Genomic DNA, 17,421 nt, shown 5'->3' with positions numbered 1-17,421 from the left:
TTTGCACTTCAGCCTTTGTATAAGTTTGTACCCCAGTTTCTTAGCTTCTGAGCAGAATTACTGTATTAATCACCAGGTAACAATGGAATTAAGAGTATAATGGGAAAATGAAGGAGAAACCCTGTGTTGTATTGTTATTTACCAGTGTCTCCTGTAATCTAGTACGCACCAGTAAGAAGGGCATGGGATAGGAATTTCATGTACAGTGGGAGATGGAACTTGTTGTACCAGTTATAATGAACCCTGTGTCAACTCCAGAGCCAAATTTCAATACGCATACTATTATTGACACTACCTGATGTTTTATTCCATTTTAGCAGCACTACTCATGAAATAAAGTACTATTTATCATCCACACCTGACTCCTTGTCACTCACCACATAGCTGACTATATCTTTTCTATTACAGTTTTAGACAAAGTCTATTCATTAGAAGTTATTCTAGTTTTATTGCCTCAAACAGTTAACAGTTAATTTTCTTCAACTTATAAGGTGATATTTCAGAATCTGAATTGACAACTGAAATATGTCACACTTAAAGTGCAATCAAGGTTCATCAAAAGAGTCACAAATTACTTTATGTGGCAAACTTTTAACGGTCCGCTTGACTGAAAATGTAAATGGAAAGCAACAGTATCCTTTAACAGAATGAAAACTGTTTAATTGAAATGAAACCCATACACGAGTCAATCAGTTCCCATCTCAGTTACCTGCTTTCCAAGAGTTGAATGTTGACATAGGTGCATGGAGAACTGCGTGCACCATCTTTTGATGAAGAGTTTTAGACACTGTTATAAGCGTATGCACAAGGGGCAAACCTCTGAAGATTCCCATGGCAAGCAGGGTATCTGCCACTCCCACGTAGATATAAATGATGTAGTAGGTGCTAGTGTCAGTGACAATCACAGGAGGTTTGTCAGAGGTACTGTTTTCTGATTGTGTTGCATTCGCTTTCAAAGCTGTCCTGTGTGATGGAAATTAAAAATAAATGCATTACTGGAAATAGCATTTTTTTCTCTTTTATTTTCTCTACTGAAAAAATAGTACTGCAATCGCCATTTGTTTTAAAACTATGTTAATGGTTAGTTATCTCTATTTCCAGTCATTTTTTAAATATTGTCCTGTATGTATGAAATATAAATTATGAACTACCCCATGTTCCACTAAGGCAAAGTTACTCTGTGTGTGTTCAGGGGTCAAGACAATAAGTGGCTGATTCGTCTCCTCAGATACCTTTGGTGATTCAGGCGCCTATCAGCATTTGTAGTAATTTCTGAAATTAGTTGCAATTGTGCAATGAAGAGTTTTTACCAAGATGGAAATTAAGCCATTGGTATATAACTACGACCCCTCCAACAGTTTTCTCCAAACTACTGTGAAAATGTACGGCTTTGGTAGTCTCTTGCAAATCTACTGCCTGTTTAATCACTGATAAAACTAGCCTAATCAAGAAAAAAGCATCTGCTTCTTTTAACTAGAAAAAATAGTTTAAGTGTTGAAAAAAGTGAATTATTATGGAAGTAAAATGCTTTAGGTGTACTACAAAAAACAAAGGCCTTAGTGACTTATTGTAAGGGGACATCAACATAAATCCCTCCTCCTCCAGATCAGACCTAAGTCACCATATGCTTTCTATACTCAAACATACAGTCTTAGCGCTGCAGGACAAAAACAGGGATCAAAAGCATTAACTCAGCAAAAGCCATACCGCTGCTCAGTATGTTTTAACCTTCATCTGCCTGACCCTGTAACTTCTCGGAATTTTTCTTAGGTGAGCAGAGGAAATTGTACAAATGGGGTCTTACAGAAACTGCTCCCTTAAAATGTTCCTAAGCAAATATCTCACCTGACACCTCTGAAAGACAGCGGTGAACCAAAGGGTATTCAGGATAATCAAGTCCATGCATCTCTAGAGTGAGTTGACCCAGGACTGCGTGCGTTGTTATATGCTCAGTAACAAGGCATAAACCATTTGATTGTTAGCGCTTAAAGAAGTACCAGCTTAAGATACCACCTACATGAAGTATTTAGATCATCCATCTATGAACCATTTTACTGAATATAAGCTAGTGCCGTGCCTATCCTTATAGAATTCTGGCAGAATTTATTAATTATTTATAGCAAAAATCAGTATAAAGGAGACCCCAATTTCTCAATAAATGATCACCACTACTTACTTTTGGAGAAACCATAACCCGGCAAGAGAAGCAGCTACCTGTGACCAAAGAAAACAGAGTCATTTTTTTGGTCTTCTCACATTATGTACTTTTTCTTACTTATCTTCTTTCACTGACTTTATAATTGTTTTTAGAGAGAGCATTATAAATGGATGGAAGTCAAACTTCCCTGAAGCAAAAACCTTGTCATATCTGTTCCTCTTTCCACAGAAACCATTTAGCGCATCCCACCAGGAAAGCTACATTTAGACTTGTATTACAATCAGGCTCTCAAGTGCCTAAATATTCTTTTATTGTTTTTTACCATACTATTAACAAAGGCTTGCTAATGCATTCCTAATGACAAGGAACATTCACTGTATGCTTTAACATATTTTAAGTTTTGAAGATTAATATTTCTTGATGGCCCTAAAAGAGTAAGTCTCTCAATATCTTCAAAGGCAGCTATTCAAATATGAATGTCAAACCTTTAACATTGTTATTTTTGCATTGTTGCTCTTGCTAGCTGATACCTACATTTGATATATCTATTTGTCTGATATTGCTTGGCTGCTAGTTTTACATAATTCTCCACTTAATCTATTTTAATATTTTTTAAATGTGGAATTAAACCCTTTTTATTGTGAGATGCTTCAGTGCTCAACAGAAGCTTCCTCTGTAACGCATTTTCTTCTCTGTCCACTAAGACACTGGAGATCTTCATCTAGTCCACCACATTTCAGTCTGCTCTATTTCTGCCTATGATCTTTTTTCTAAGGCTTGAAACATAGTTTCTACGATCCTCTTCCCATATATTTTTATGGCACTGCTACAGGAATGTATTGCAATAATCCCTCAGCACTTAATTAAAGTCTTCTCCTTGGGAACCACTAACTTTTGCAGGTCTTACGGTAAATAACTCAAGATTGACCATGATGCCCTGAATTTAAGCATTTGTAAGGATCAGGCTTCTTTCACAATAATATTTTTACATCTCCCAACAGAATTCTGTTCTCATCTTGACTCCTCACAACAGAGGAGTTTTTTCAGCTGTGAAGATGAAGGTAGACAATATAGACAGAATAACTTCACAAAGCCTTTCTATATGTTTCCATTCATAACTGCTCTTCTTCCAGTTCAGCAACCCTAGTCTCTAGGTATTACATCTAGGAAACACAGTTTTGAGCCACTTAAGTGAGCTACACACACACAGTCCCCTCGCAAATCTAGGAAGAATATACAACTGATGCCCTATTTATGGTGATCTGTGTGGACTCACCTTGGAACCTACAATACAAAACAATCCATTCTAAATCTGAAATAGTATCTCTAGCATTTCCACAATAGTCCCAGCCAGCTCTGAAGGGTTACTTGTCACTACTCTTTCAGTTCAGCACTTGGATGTTCATCACTAGTCTCTCTTCACTGTCTAAGGTTAGAAGGGTACAAACTGTTAGCACAGGCCACATAACCACTTGGCATGGTATTTCATCTCATGCACAGGGGTTTGCTAAAGGTTATATAGTCTGTGCTATGACTGAATATCTTCCAGCCCATTAATTTCTCAATAGGCTTTTACTTATGCAATAGTCACACTGGAAAGTTTAACTTAGATGGATACATTCTTTGCCATAAGATTTGTTCTTCAATTAGAAGATGAGGCTTTTGAAGTCTTTAAAAAGGTTTTAGTCTAATTTAAGAGCAAAAATTTGTAATAAAGATTAGATATGTACGCTGAATATACAGGGATAAATCTGATATACCTCAAAGTTAAAATTTCCTTTTCCCCTACAACTCACATTCAGTTTTGCTGTTGTAGGTTTACACAGCCATTTTCCACTACCATGAAAATAAAATTTACACGATAAGAACAGCTACGCATCTAAATATTGTCTTGCTTCTGGAGGTGGTTTAAAAATTTGGGATCTCAAACTAGATCTAAGCTCCAGTCTTTATTCCTGGTCTAAGCTCCAGGCTTTATTCCTGGTACAAAAGAACTAATTTAAATCACCTGCAACATAACATTAGTGTAAATTCAGGATATCATCAATCATAACCTTCTCCAGGTTTGATGATACTAGAAGTTTGAATGCCACCACAGAACTGCTAAAAACCTTTTACTGACACAATCAGCCAGAAACTAGTCCTATATTCCTAATGGATTCTTCTCTTCTTTCAGTTCATGTTGAAAAATGCCAAGAGAAATTGGTACCATATTTTATAAGTTGACATATGAATACAGTCTCATTAATCTCCCAGTCTTCTCTCCGAAACATGTTCCTTCCCTCAGAAAAATACTTGATTTAGGATATTAACTGTAAAAGAGGACACTATGAGATTCTGTATATATGCTAAAAGTCTTTCCTAAATTGGGAGACAAGACAAAAAACAGGCAATTTCTGTTATAAGAAAAATAGTCAGACTTGCATGATCAGGCAGATGTTCTTCAGCACTTTTTCTAACAGCTTTTTCCACTGTACTTGGAAAAAGTCTTCTCTGGACATTGCAGAAACACCCCATCCATCTTTAAACGCTGTCATAGGCATTCAGCTCTCTGCCTTACTCACCACTCTTCTTTCTCTAGGAGCAAAGCTACTAACTCATTTTTGAAAGCAATTCAGAATTTATGTATGTGCTTATCAAAAAAATTCCAGTAAATATTGTTGTTAACCCCCCAAGGCTCTGCAAAGATATCTTTTAATGGAAAATGGGAGATTATTCACCCGTGAACAAGAGACCTGCATAGGGCAACAATTCTTATTTATGGTACCACGCAGCAGAAAATAACCGAGATAATTTCAGAAGGTGGGTCTTCTGCTGCCGTGCACTAATCACTATCTTTGGTGAGCAAAGCTCATCTGAACAGTAGAAAATTAATTGCAATATCATTTAACAGCAGTTGCCACTAAGCGACACATACATAAGCTAATGTCTTGATGCTTTATCCATTTATCCTTTTATCACAAAGAACACAGTTTGAACAAACATCATTTGTAGTAACATGACATCCAGCGCAGATTTTCTTACCTCAACTAAGAAGACAGTCACACACAAAATTAGAACAAAAATCAAGTTTTTGTGGATGGTAAGGTATCTGAAATAGGTATTCCATGTGGTAACAGTACCCATGCTTTCAGCATCATCAGTGAAGCATTCCTGTCAAAGAATTCATAAGACCATAGTAAGAATGATAATAATCATAGAATCATAGAATGGTTTGGGTTGGAAGGGACCTTAAAGATCATCTAGTTCCAGCCCCCCTGCCATGGGCAGGGACACCTTCCACTAGACCAGGTTGCTCAAAGCCCCATCCAACCTGGCCTTGAACACTTCCAGGGATGGGGCATCCACAACTTCTCTGGGCAACCTGTTCCAGCGCTTCACCACCCTCACAGTCAAGAACTTCTTCCTTACATCTAATCTAAATCTACCCTCTTTCAGTTTAAAGCCATTACCCCTTGTCCTATCACTACAGGCCCTTGTAAAAAGTCCCTCTCCAGCTTTCTTGTAGGCCCCCTTTAGGGACTGGAAGGCTGCTATAAGGTCTCCCTGGAGCCTTCTCTTCTCCAGGCTGAACAACTCCAACTCTCTCAGCCTGTCTTCATAGGAGAGGTGCTCCAGCCCTCTGATCATCTTCATGGCCCTCCTCTGGACTTGCTCCAACAGGTCCATGTCTTTCTTATGTTGGGGGCCCCAGAGCTGGATGCAGTACTCCAGGCGGGGTCTCACGAGAGCAGAGTAGAAGGGGAGAATCACCTCCCTCGACCTGCTGTCATGCTTCTTTTGATGCAGCCCAGGATATAGTTGGCTTTCTGGGTTACAAGCACACATTGCCAGGTCATGTTGAGCTTCTCATCGACCAACACCCCCAAGTCCTTCTCCCCAGCACTGCTCTCAATCCACTCATTGCCCAGCTAATATTTGTGCTTGGGCTTGCCCTGACCCATGTGCAGGACCTTGCACTTGGCCTTGTTGAACTTCATGAGGCTCGCACAGGCCCACCTCTCAAGCCTGTCAAGGTCCCTCTGGATAATATATATGAGAATTTCTGACACATGAATGCTGTCGTTCTTTCTGCTAACTCACTCCAAATAATTGAATTGCAGCATTCAAATTGGCTGATAATGGCTGGAGAGGAAGGTACTGACTGGTTGAGTCATCTTTGATATAACAACACAGTTTAGAGATGATTTGAAATTTTCAGACAACACTGAAAGAAACAACCAAGATTTGTCCAGCACTACTAGAAGCCCAGAAATGATTAATCAATAGCTACTTTCTTTCAATGGAGATTATTATTGTGCTGTTAGAGTAAATTTGTAAATAGTCTGAGGGGTTTTTTTTCTGCTGAGATCAATAAAGCAAAAGAAAAAATGGACAGTGCTTCAGCAAATTATGAGTTCAAATATTTCTTGTAGACTTTTTTCCACCTAGGAAACTACTTCAGCAAATTCTCCTGTCCTTTGAAAATCAGCTGACAGTTTTGAAAATGAAAGTAGTTCATCATGACCAGTTGATAGTTATTAGAAAAAAGGAATTTTGATCTAGTTCTTGGTACAGAACTCAACCTTAATTGCATAATTTCCAGCACATCCATAAAAACAGAGTAAAGTCCAGCTTACTCCTCTGTTTGTTATATTATTGTATCAGAACATAGGAGCTAAGCAGTCTGACAAATTTATCAAATTTGATCAAATTCCAGTTTTAAAAACTGTGCTAGTACTTCAAGTGTATTTCATTTTTTCCATAAGCCTTAACTTTTCAAATATCAATTCTACATAAATGTTTTAAAATTATGTTTTTCCATGTTATGGTTTCAAATTTCTTTTTAGCGTAAGTAATCTTAAAGGTAGATTAAAGTGCAGGAGATTAAAATTCTGTATTGAAATCCTCTACAGACAGCATTCAAAAACTATAAAAAATCAGGCAAAATAAATTTTTGAGGATTTCAATGATTTCAAGATAATATTCGAGTTAAAAAAAATTCACAGATATTCCACAGAGAAGTACTGCATTAGGAATGACATAGTCAAGTAGAAAAATATATAAGGAATATATCGCACTAAACTATCACCATATCAAAAACCAAGATGAATGTAGATCAACACACACCTTCAAATCCTCTTCATTGATTTCATCAGTTATGTCCAAGACACTGTCTCGAGACAAGCGCCTGGTGTAGATATCTATCTCAGAAGACAGGTTTGTCTGAGGCACCATAGACATTTTCCGAAAAGTTGTACTTCCCTTTTTGGAAAAGTTTGGTCCGTAGTTCACAGAGGTGCCCGTCATCAGATTTAACACAGATTGCCTCCTCCGACCTTGCAGCATATGGTCAGTGTTTAGCATGTTATTCCGAAGCAGACCTACATCTCCCTGTTCCAAGTCAGGTACCAGTGAGAGCCTCCTTTCTGGTGGGTCGTTGTAGCCATCTTCTATCCCATTGATCTGCATCCCGTTCTTCTGCACTACTGAGAACTTCCTACTTGCATTAAGGGGGTTAATAATTATGGAGTTCTTCCTTTTTTCATTAAAATCTGATGTTTGTTTAAAAGATTGCTTCTTTATTTCATTTCGTGATCCCATGCCTTCTCCTTCAATGGAAAATCGTCGGAGAGTCTCGGTTAGAATTGAATTTCTCCTCTCTGCACTGAACTGATCAAAAGAATCAAATCCCATCAGCTCTGAGCTGAAGTCTGGCCGTTGACCCTGAAGTTCAGAAAATGTTCCATAGAAATAGCAGCTCCCCTCATGTAAAATTAATATTTTGTCAGCAATCTTTAAATGTTCCAGTTTTGAAGTAACCAAGATCCTAGTTTTATTCACCATCAACTTGCACACACAGCTATAAAAGATGAAAGTGGTACAAATTAGATTTTTTTCTTCATGATTAAATGTCACTTTTATCCCTTTCACTTTCAATCTATTTGCTTTTACCTGCCCCCCTCCCAGTATGAGCATTCTTGGGTGCTCCCTCAAACTACAAAGGAGGTAGTAAAGCTGAGATGTGTAAAGGGTGAGTACTTCATCGCAGGAACCAAAAAAAGTGGGAAAATTTAATCCTTTTCAGGTCAATCCAAAAAGCACAGTTCAACATGAAAATGAAATATTTCTTTTCATCTTAGGGTTACTTAGACCTTTTGCTACCAAACTTAAAAGTATTAGCTTGATTTCAAAACTTCAAACTTACGGTGACTGAAAAGCTCATGGATGGCAGTGTGTGTCCTTACTGTTTTGAGCTACACCACCAGGGCAAGCCAAAAGTCACTGTCTTTGGCCAACCTGCTGCCAACATCTTGGTCAGTGAGTACTTTCAGGTGACCAGTCTTTCAGTGATTAGAAAAACAAGACAAAATATAACTTTTTGTAAAAATTTATACTTACAAAGCAGGTAAGTGTTTTAAAATGAAAGCCTTTCTAGTACACAGATACACCAGATATAAAGCCATGCACTCTGGGAGTAATAGGTTATAGCAGGCTCAATACGTTGAGATGGAAGAGGGAGCAGTAATGCTCACATCTGGCCCAGGCTTGTTCCCAGGACAGTATGCTGTCCTACCACTAACACAAAATAGTCACGAGAACCCCTGAAAATAAACATCCCCAAAAGGTATAAGTTTGATCACTTCAGTATTTTTGTACTGTTATTAAATTTTTGTTCTTGGTTTTACTTTGTGCTGCTTGGTGGGATTCTTAAATACAATCTATCAAAACATACAGTACCTTTCAAATATCTCTTTTTCTGTAAAAATGTCTAAATGTCCAAAAGGAGAATCCAGGAGATACAAATCAGCATCTTTGTACACTGCTCTGAATAGAGAAAATGGAAATGACATTAACTTTCACAAGTCTTATAAATTTACATAAATATCATTTAAAAATAATGCCTTTACAGTTTTGTCTCAAAAACTTGTAATTGATAGACTTTTCTACAGCATCAATATGGAGCTGGAGTTCAACGTTAAATGTGCTTATAAGACACCTTTCAATAAAGCCTTTCCTTGCTGCAGACCACGTTACAAACTAACTCAGTTTTCCATTAATTTCTGTGCAATCAAAGGAAGCTATACAGCTGCCTTTTACACAGGTTACTCTACAGATCTGTTTACGGCCTGAATCTGACAGTCCCCGTGGGTGCACAATGACCATTTAAATGGGAATTTAGTACCTACTGTAATGTCTACTGGCACCTGAGGGAATATTACATACATGTAAATAAGAGTGTGAAAAGACTTAGGTCTCAGCACTTAGTTTTAAAAGTACTTCAAAATAACTAGTAAACAAAGACAAGTGCACTAGTGAGCCATGATCTTGCAAACATTATCTGAAATGGGACTGTACAATATTTCGAGTTCAGGACATGAAAAAATATTTGTAGCATTAGGACCTTAAGCTGTATGTGCCTGGACATTGCTCACCAAGACCTAAGCCTGTGGTTAAGAGGGGTTTTTTTTAAATCAATTTCAACAGAAGTTCAAAAAGGCCCCTTACCTTCCTCTGTGACTATGAAAATCATGATGTGATATGAATCAGGGTGTAAATAGCAAAGAAAATTTGGACAGCTGCATTTCGGTACTTTTTAAAGTACTCTAAAAATTAGTTTTAAAATCATTATGTTAAACAATGTGAAAATATTTAACCACCAGGAAGAAAAGCCCTCAATAATAGTATATTATGTTAATAAACCAAGCAACTTTATTGAAAAATCCTCTGTCACGATGGATTTCATTGACCATACATTATGACGTAGGGGCTGCACAACAACAAAAAGTTCATACTGTTCTTAACGCTTTCATCAGCAAAACATTTGCAGGTTTTTTCCTGAAATAATGGTAGCACTCAAATTATTACTATAATTTGTATGTTGGACTTAGTAGCTGTACATGACTGGCTTCAGGGTACCAGGCTAGTGAGCTAGCTCAAACCCAGGGCATGTACTGTTTTTTTCTCTTGGTCCTTTCTTTCCCCCAGTTGTAGCTGCAGGCACTGACAGTGCTCTGTAAGAAAGATGGACAGAGGCAATCTCCATCTGCTTCTCCTGATGCCTGGTTGATGGCACTTCCCGCAGGGATTCTCATTTCACACGACTCTGCACAGAGTACACCAGACAACACGTATGCAGCCAGTCCAAGCAAATAACGTTCAGCTTATCGCCAGTGCAGATGGGTAAAACCCAGGGCTGTAATCCTAAATTTTCTCCTCTAGCTTTCTCAGAGCTTCCTCTGCAACCCACACCTCAACACCTACACACCTTGCAGTATGCTGAGCTTAGACTGGAGCCCAAACAAAATGTAAAGCAGATACAGCCAATGTCTTTGGGACATTTAATTGTTTTAAAAATAATAATTATATAGCTGACAATAAATATATCAGTTCTGTGATGCTCCAGTAAATGAGCTGTGACCGTCTGAAAAGTAACAGACATGATTATTCATAGAATCTGGGACATACTTCACATAAACATTGCATTTTAAATGAAAATCTAAGTGGCTTTTTTTGGTTGGGTTTTTTTGCTTTGAAAGCTTTGCCTGCTCCTCCCCTCCTCTCTTATCTTACCACATAAAACAGAACCATCCGTATGCGTCTTCCCTGTCACAAATCTTCGTGAAAGACCCACACTGAAAGCCTCTCTATTTTAATGAACCGATCTTTTAGCCTCACACAAACATGCACATCTTTCATGGGATGCCAGTGTGGATCACCATAATGTGGTTTTACTTCTACCCAGCGTTTCTGAGCATGGGAACCAGCACAATTTGCACTTGGCACAGAAATAAATGGGGCCATTTACACATCAGAGCCGTCATTACTGGATTTCTGATGATAGCTAAGTGATTCCGCTGAAACACATAGCTAATTTATAAGACAAACACCTATGTTATTGTTCTGTAGACCTTCAAAATTACTTACTAACGTTGGAAGGTCAAACAGACAAGGCCCGACCATTATTCATAGGTACTGAGTAGCCATTGCTTTCCACTTCTTTTTACAACAGAAAAAGACCAAAACTATTAGCAACATTTTTTGAAACTTGGCATTTTTTTCATTTTTGTTACCTGCAGACAGGGAGTATGTCATTAATCAATATATAAACTGCTTTGTAAAAGTGTCATAGAAGGGAAAGATCCTGGAATATTTCTTATTTGTATCTTTGTATGGGTTTCTTCGGTACTTAGAAAGCTACACTTAAAGGTCTGAATCTCCAAACAGCATCTTGCATTAGGGAGGGAAAGATTCATCTTCAGCTAAGCCATAGCATGCATCTGACAGCAAACTTTTAAAATTCAATAAATAAATATGCAGGTGTATCACAAACACAATTGCATAGTAAAACTCAGATTTCTGATAGTAAAATGAAGTTCCTGATATACCTGGAGGATATTTATTTTGCAGGACTTGGTCCACATGTATTTAAGTGCTTAGTCATAATACTTTCCTTATACATGAAACAGTACACTACTTAGAGAGCAAAATACCCACCTTGCTAGTGAGATTCGTGCTCGCTGGCCCCCGCTCAGAATGATTCCACCTTCACCTAGCACTGTGTAATCTTTGTCTGGGAACTTGGAAATGTCCTGTTAATAAATTTTTTTTAAGAATCAGACATGTATTTTCCATATCCAAGAAACTCAAGCTACAGACTGGATGGAAGCACGGTGTACAACAGTGTACAGACAGGTTAGACAGAAGTTGTAAAAAAAAAAAGTCCCGCAGAGGTTTATTTCTTTCATTTGTTTATGTAATCAGAAATGGTAATAAAAGAAAACATATCTGTCTATCACAGAGAGCAATCACGAGCTGCAAGATCTCAAGAGCAAATATTTGTCTTAATTGCTGGATCTCCATAAAAGCAAGGAATGTACCTTTATACAATATCAATCCAAGACGTTAACTGTTTGAGTTTTCTGTCAAATAACAACGATAAATGCACTTGCCACTGAAGTTAAGGAGAGCAGGAAGCAAACTCGGGATCTGAGCTCTTCAAAACTCAGAGAAATTTATACTTCTGGCAGGTTCATTAAAAAAGGCTTGCACAAAATTCCTAGTTGGGAATGCCAGGAATGCTCAAGGTTTGCAAAAGGTTTGGGAGCCAAGTTCCACTGCTTGGGCTGTAAGTTACTTACAACACATGACTATGCTAAAAATTAATCTTTAGCCAGTGATAATAACAGAAAATACCGTTTCACTCTCATGTGAGACAGAGAAAGGAGAAAAGGACATCCTCGTGCCCCACTGGCAGAGGTGGCCAGAAATTTTTGAGAGGAGTATTTAGCACCAAAACTGAGAATCCTTGCAAACCACAATAATTCATGGAAGTGGAGACATGGAGAATGGCTTGTGTGCCTAAAGGCTGTCTAATTTTTCTACTTTTACAGTTGCTCTAACAAAAAATATTAATTCTGCCTTCAAGCCTTACCTGCCCTACGTCCTTAAGGCAATATAGTGACACCACTATCATTGTGGTGGTGGTAGTTTCAGGGGACTTTTCCCAGAAACACGGGCTGGATGACCTCCCTATGCCCCAGGGTGCCTAGGTTTCCAGCAGGTACAACTCCAGGGCAGTTTGCCATGCGCCGAGATAGAAGCCCTGAGCGTCCCAGAAGCTCCCAGTACCTGCGCTCCCTGCTCGGCAGTATGGGAATGTCGCTCTCGCTGCCTGTGCATACCCTCCTGCTCCCAAGGCAGGGATCCTCCGCAGCCAAGGAAGCTGACCGAGGCATCTGATACGGGACAAAATTGGCTCCAGTGTTCTCATGCTTTACAAAGATTTTCCTTTTAGTGCAACTTCTGGGGGAAAAAACATGGCATGCAAAAGCCCTCAGAAGGTGAACTTCTGGGAGCAGGCTTTAGGCAGGGCTCTGGAAGAGGTAGCCTGTTTTGGGGTCTCTCTTCCCCTAGGCAGCCGAGGGGCACGCAGGAACTCAGCTGTCTGCATGCACTCTGCAGCACCCACAGAAATCCTGCGGCTTCGGGGAAAAAGACTGGAAGACACATGAAGCACTTCCAGGGCAATAAGGCCTGGGGTTCTAAGTTGAGCTGCTCTCTAGAAGTTCGCATTTCATATAAAGTCAGATATAACCCCATTTTGATCACCCCTGCTCTGATTTTGACCGTTAATCACTCTCTGTTGGGCAGCCTTTTGGCATTCCAAGCCTCTGAGGTTTTGCAGAATAAATAAATAAATAAAAATCCTTCCAGAGAAATGTTTCCTTCTTCCTCCCCTGTAAATTGCCCTGACCTCAGGAACAGAGTGAACAATGCTCTTCAGCCCTGGATCAGTGACAGATGAAAGGTCCAGCCACTCAAGGACTAGAAGTTGACTGCCTGGTCTGTCGGGAAATGGGAGATTCTCCCAACTCTTTAATTTGATAATAGCATTTACTTCCTGACTTAGAGGATTCTGACCTTAAAATCAAGATGCTCTTATGTATGGAAAATCTATTGCAGGTGATTTTTAAATTCTTCTCATGTTAACTAGTTATTTCCCTCTTGTAAAAGGAGAGCCACACAAGCAAATCCCTGGTACTAACATAACAGCTCAGGTATTTGCAGAAAGAAGGATGTGAAAAACAGTGCCAGCAACATTTTTAAAGGAAGATTTTCTGAACGTGACAAAATCGTCTTCCTATTGGTCATGAATTATTTAGAGAGAAATGTGAAATTCTGTCATAAAAGCTTTTCTGGCATTTATTTGAGACGACCTGCTCAGATCACTTGTGGTTTCACTATGCATGTGGGAGTCATGTTATTCGTCTGTAACTTTGACATTTACCCTATATCTTCACCTGAACATTGGGATTTGCGTCGTTAAGTATCTAGATATCTAAGCTGATTTCAACTGTTTCCCATTTCTACCAGTACTGCTGCCTGTAATGGTGCTGGTGCCATAGCCATTTCTTGATTCTACTTCTTCTTCCAAAAAAGCCCAGGTGAAGAACTGGGCCCCATGTGTCTTCCCCTGCAAACAGGGTAAAATCCTAGCCCTACTGAAATTAATTCCAGGGCTCCCATTGTTTTAAATGGTGGTGGGATTTCGTCAGATACATTTCTTTGCAGGTGTGTCAACATGGAATTTTAATCAGACTTTTAATGAGTTCCCCTTCTGCTCTCTTCTACCCTTCACCTCAGGATAACACATGGCATGGAACAGACAAAGAACTTTTCAGGCTGTAATTATAATAATTAAAAAATGTTTAGTAATTTCTTTCAAAGGCGTAAACAGAGTGATGAAGTCCAATAGACACACAATGCTATTTGTTGGAACATGCATTACCTATTGTAAAAAAGTACATAGGGCTGGTCCAAATACATCCTTGCTGTCATTTTATGCAGGAAGTGAAATCAAGCCAGGGACAAACCTAATGTAATGATGCTGAACGGCACAAAACCCAGCGTATTAATGAAGTAGCCACTAGATTTTCTTTAAATGTCTATTTCTAAATGCTTAAATTGAGAAACCTATTGGTAACTATTCAGAGAAGAAAACCCCCCCCCAGTTCCCACAGACATTACTTACTTTCGTGGATGCTTCTAGTATCAGGAGCTAACAAATCTCAAGTTGCACACCCAAGGAGAAGGCACCCCTTTTAATATTTGTTTGCATTTTTAACAGTGTAAATGTCATATTCATCTACCTCAGCAGCAAAGGGATGACCTTCATAATACCTTTGGGCTTCGTATGGCAGAATATAGCTGAGATAGTTTAAGGTAATATCTCTTTTCAGGGTGAATAGGAAATGTGGTCTCATTATAAAAAAATGAAACCTCAGAATGAACTTCACACTCCAAGTCTTTTCTGTAGAGATTGTTTGTTATCAAAATCATTTGATAAATCATTAGCAACAATTAATATAATAAAGCATGACAGAAAATAGTTTCTAAGAACCATGCCTTTCAGCAAATAGTTGCTTTATATATCCAAGGCTACTCAAAAAACAGTATGTATTTTACTTATGGGGCCCCTCTTTCTTCCTTAAATAGGCCCTTAATGATGTGGCTTTCGATCTTCCCTCTTCTGCCTTCCCTCCAGAAAGATAAAACAGTTGTGCAACTGATGGAACAGAGCAGCAGTCTTGACTTTGAATTTGAAACGTCATTTTGCAGAAAGCATAACTTTCAATTTGTTCTGATTTTCAGAAAAGAAATTATCTTGGAAGTAAGACAGATATGAACTAAACTGCAAAATTTTCAGTTTTAAAGTTTTGAAATCAAGTCTTGTGTTTCAGACTCATACCTACTAGTGAAAATTTCTGTTAATTTTTAAAACATGAAGAATTTTCAGTAATTTTTTATATCTTGGCTTCTGGGTAACCAGCTTGAACATGCTCAAGTCCTCATTTTCCTGGGCCAGAAGCCAGAAAACCAGATCTCTTTAAAGTATTTCAAATCAGAAATTACTTTTTGAAATTTTATTTTACTTAGGTAACTCTCCTCTCTCTGGCTATGATTCCTGAAGCCAAGGCTTTTGTTAGATTTCACCTGAACCATTTATGAAGGATTCATGATCCAAAAGCATAAGCTTTGTTTTCGCAAGTGTTTGTGACCTGAGCAGAGTGTCAGGCTCACCCAAAACTCACACGAATGCTGGTAAAACTCGCTTTCTCTATGGTGAAACTTTTCCGTGGAACAGATTTTTGAAACATGAAGTAGTCGGTATGCTGTGTGTGGGTAGGTTAAATGCAGGGTAAGGGAATTAAATACGATTCCAGAAGTGACACAGAAGATAGGACAACATCCAAGGTAATCAGTCCAGAGCCCTGTACCTAAGACAGGGAAAGGGGTGGGGAGAGTTGTCTTGACTGAAGCAGGTTTTTAACTAAACGATATCAACACAAAACATTGCAGAGGGGCTCTGTTAAACATATTTACTTGATCGCTGATAAACTTCTTGAAGTCAGTGCATTTGGGAGTTTGAGTCTATTTTTTTCTCTAATCGAGATGCTCCCCTGCTATAAAGAAACTGTGCTAGCCTATTTACTTCCAGTTCCCCCAGGGAACTCACTGTGTCAGCAGCTTCACAGCTGACCTGCCCATGATTTTGGGCCACAGACAAGAATTTCAGTTAGAGGAGTCTGCTCATGCCAGTGGATCATACCAGTGCGAGGTGGAAAAAGTATAAAGGTAGCCAGCTTTTGGGCCCACGTGTCTGAGATGCAATGGTTGTAGTGGGAGATTTGACATATTATGTGGACTTTCTGCCTGAGAGAGGCATTTATGCTATTTTAGCTGTTTACATTAGGATGAGATGAACTTCACCTTGACATGCCTGTTGCTCTCCCCAGCTATGAAGACAGGCTAAGTAACTTGCTCTCATATAGTTTACACTGTAGACATGTACCTGATTAGGTAACCAAGCTACCTCTTAATATCCTCTTGTAGGGAATTATCTACTACAAAGCACTCAGTTCCAGACTTGAACCCTTATTGTTCCTCTCTTCCACAGACTTTGCAATCTGCCAGTATCCCTTGTGAAAAATACACACAAAATCAGGGCACAAATTATTTAGCTCACTGACATAATAACCTCTCAACTCCTACTGATTTAGTTATCTGCCAAAAAAAACCCCCAAACCAACCAACCAACCAACAAAAAACAGACCAACCCAAAACCAGCACAGATAAAAGGGGCTGGAGCAGTGCAGTGGGATGCAAGGATATGTGTTTCCGTTTCAGGGCATCCTTGACATTGCAGTGAACTCATCACCCAGGGGTGGATGCCATCCTTTGCAAGAGACATCGAACACGCAGGAACACAAACCAGGGCTTTGCATATTGACTGTCTCTTTCTCTAGTTATTCTCTCTATAATCTAAGTTCTTAGATGAAAATGAATCTCCTGCACTCCCTGTAAAACCAGCTCAAAAAACCACAGGATCTGGCCACAAATTTCTTTAGTACTATTATATGATTTGCTTTCGCATGGAAATACTTGCTTTATTTGTACGCCACGTTAAACATTACATTCATGAGCAGTTGGTGGCTCTCAAATCAGAACATGTGTTTACTTTAAGAGTGGTAATCTCTTAAAGGTAGTTTGCCATTATGTGTTTATGGCCTCTTAGGTAACTATTGAAGGATCAAATGAACTAACTAGGTGGAAAAATATCTATCTTACATTGTAAAAAGGTAAAAACGGAAGTCATGGAAGTATGGTTTCAAAACTAATGAATTACTGCACCCCTTCAAATGGGATACAATGCTTGTTTATTTTTTAACAATAACTGTAACGGGCCTGCTTCTGCAGTCTTGACTGGAGGAACACATTCT

General features: G+C 38.8%; 1 protein-coding gene across 1 annotated transcript in view; it reads right to left on the bottom strand.

Annotated features, from left to right (window-relative positions):
- CFTR (CF transmembrane conductance regulator) overlaps positions 1-17,421 on the bottom strand; it is a 92,101-nt gene that overhangs the window by 36,503 nt on the left and 38,177 nt on the right. The window contains exons 12-17 of the mRNA XM_050906662.1: positions 11,636-11,730; positions 8,879-8,965; positions 7,268-8,000; positions 5,183-5,311; positions 2,177-2,214; positions 710-963 (exon numbers count right to left, since the gene is read on the bottom strand). Of these exons, the coding sequence (XP_050762619.1) occupies positions 710-963; positions 2,177-2,214; positions 5,183-5,311; positions 7,268-8,000; positions 8,879-8,965; positions 11,636-11,730 (1,336 nt within the window). The remainder of the gene's footprint in view (positions 1-709; positions 964-2,176; positions 2,215-5,182; positions 5,312-7,267; positions 8,001-8,878; positions 8,966-11,635; positions 11,731-17,421) is intronic.

The sequence above is a fragment of the Gymnogyps californianus genome, chromosome 1, assembly GCF_018139145.2.
Source record: "Gymnogyps californianus isolate 813 chromosome 1, ASM1813914v2, whole genome shotgun sequence".
Lineage (NCBI taxonomy): Eukaryota > Metazoa > Chordata > Aves > Accipitriformes > Cathartidae > Gymnogyps > Gymnogyps californianus.
This window is presented reverse-complemented; position numbering and strand designations above follow the sequence as displayed.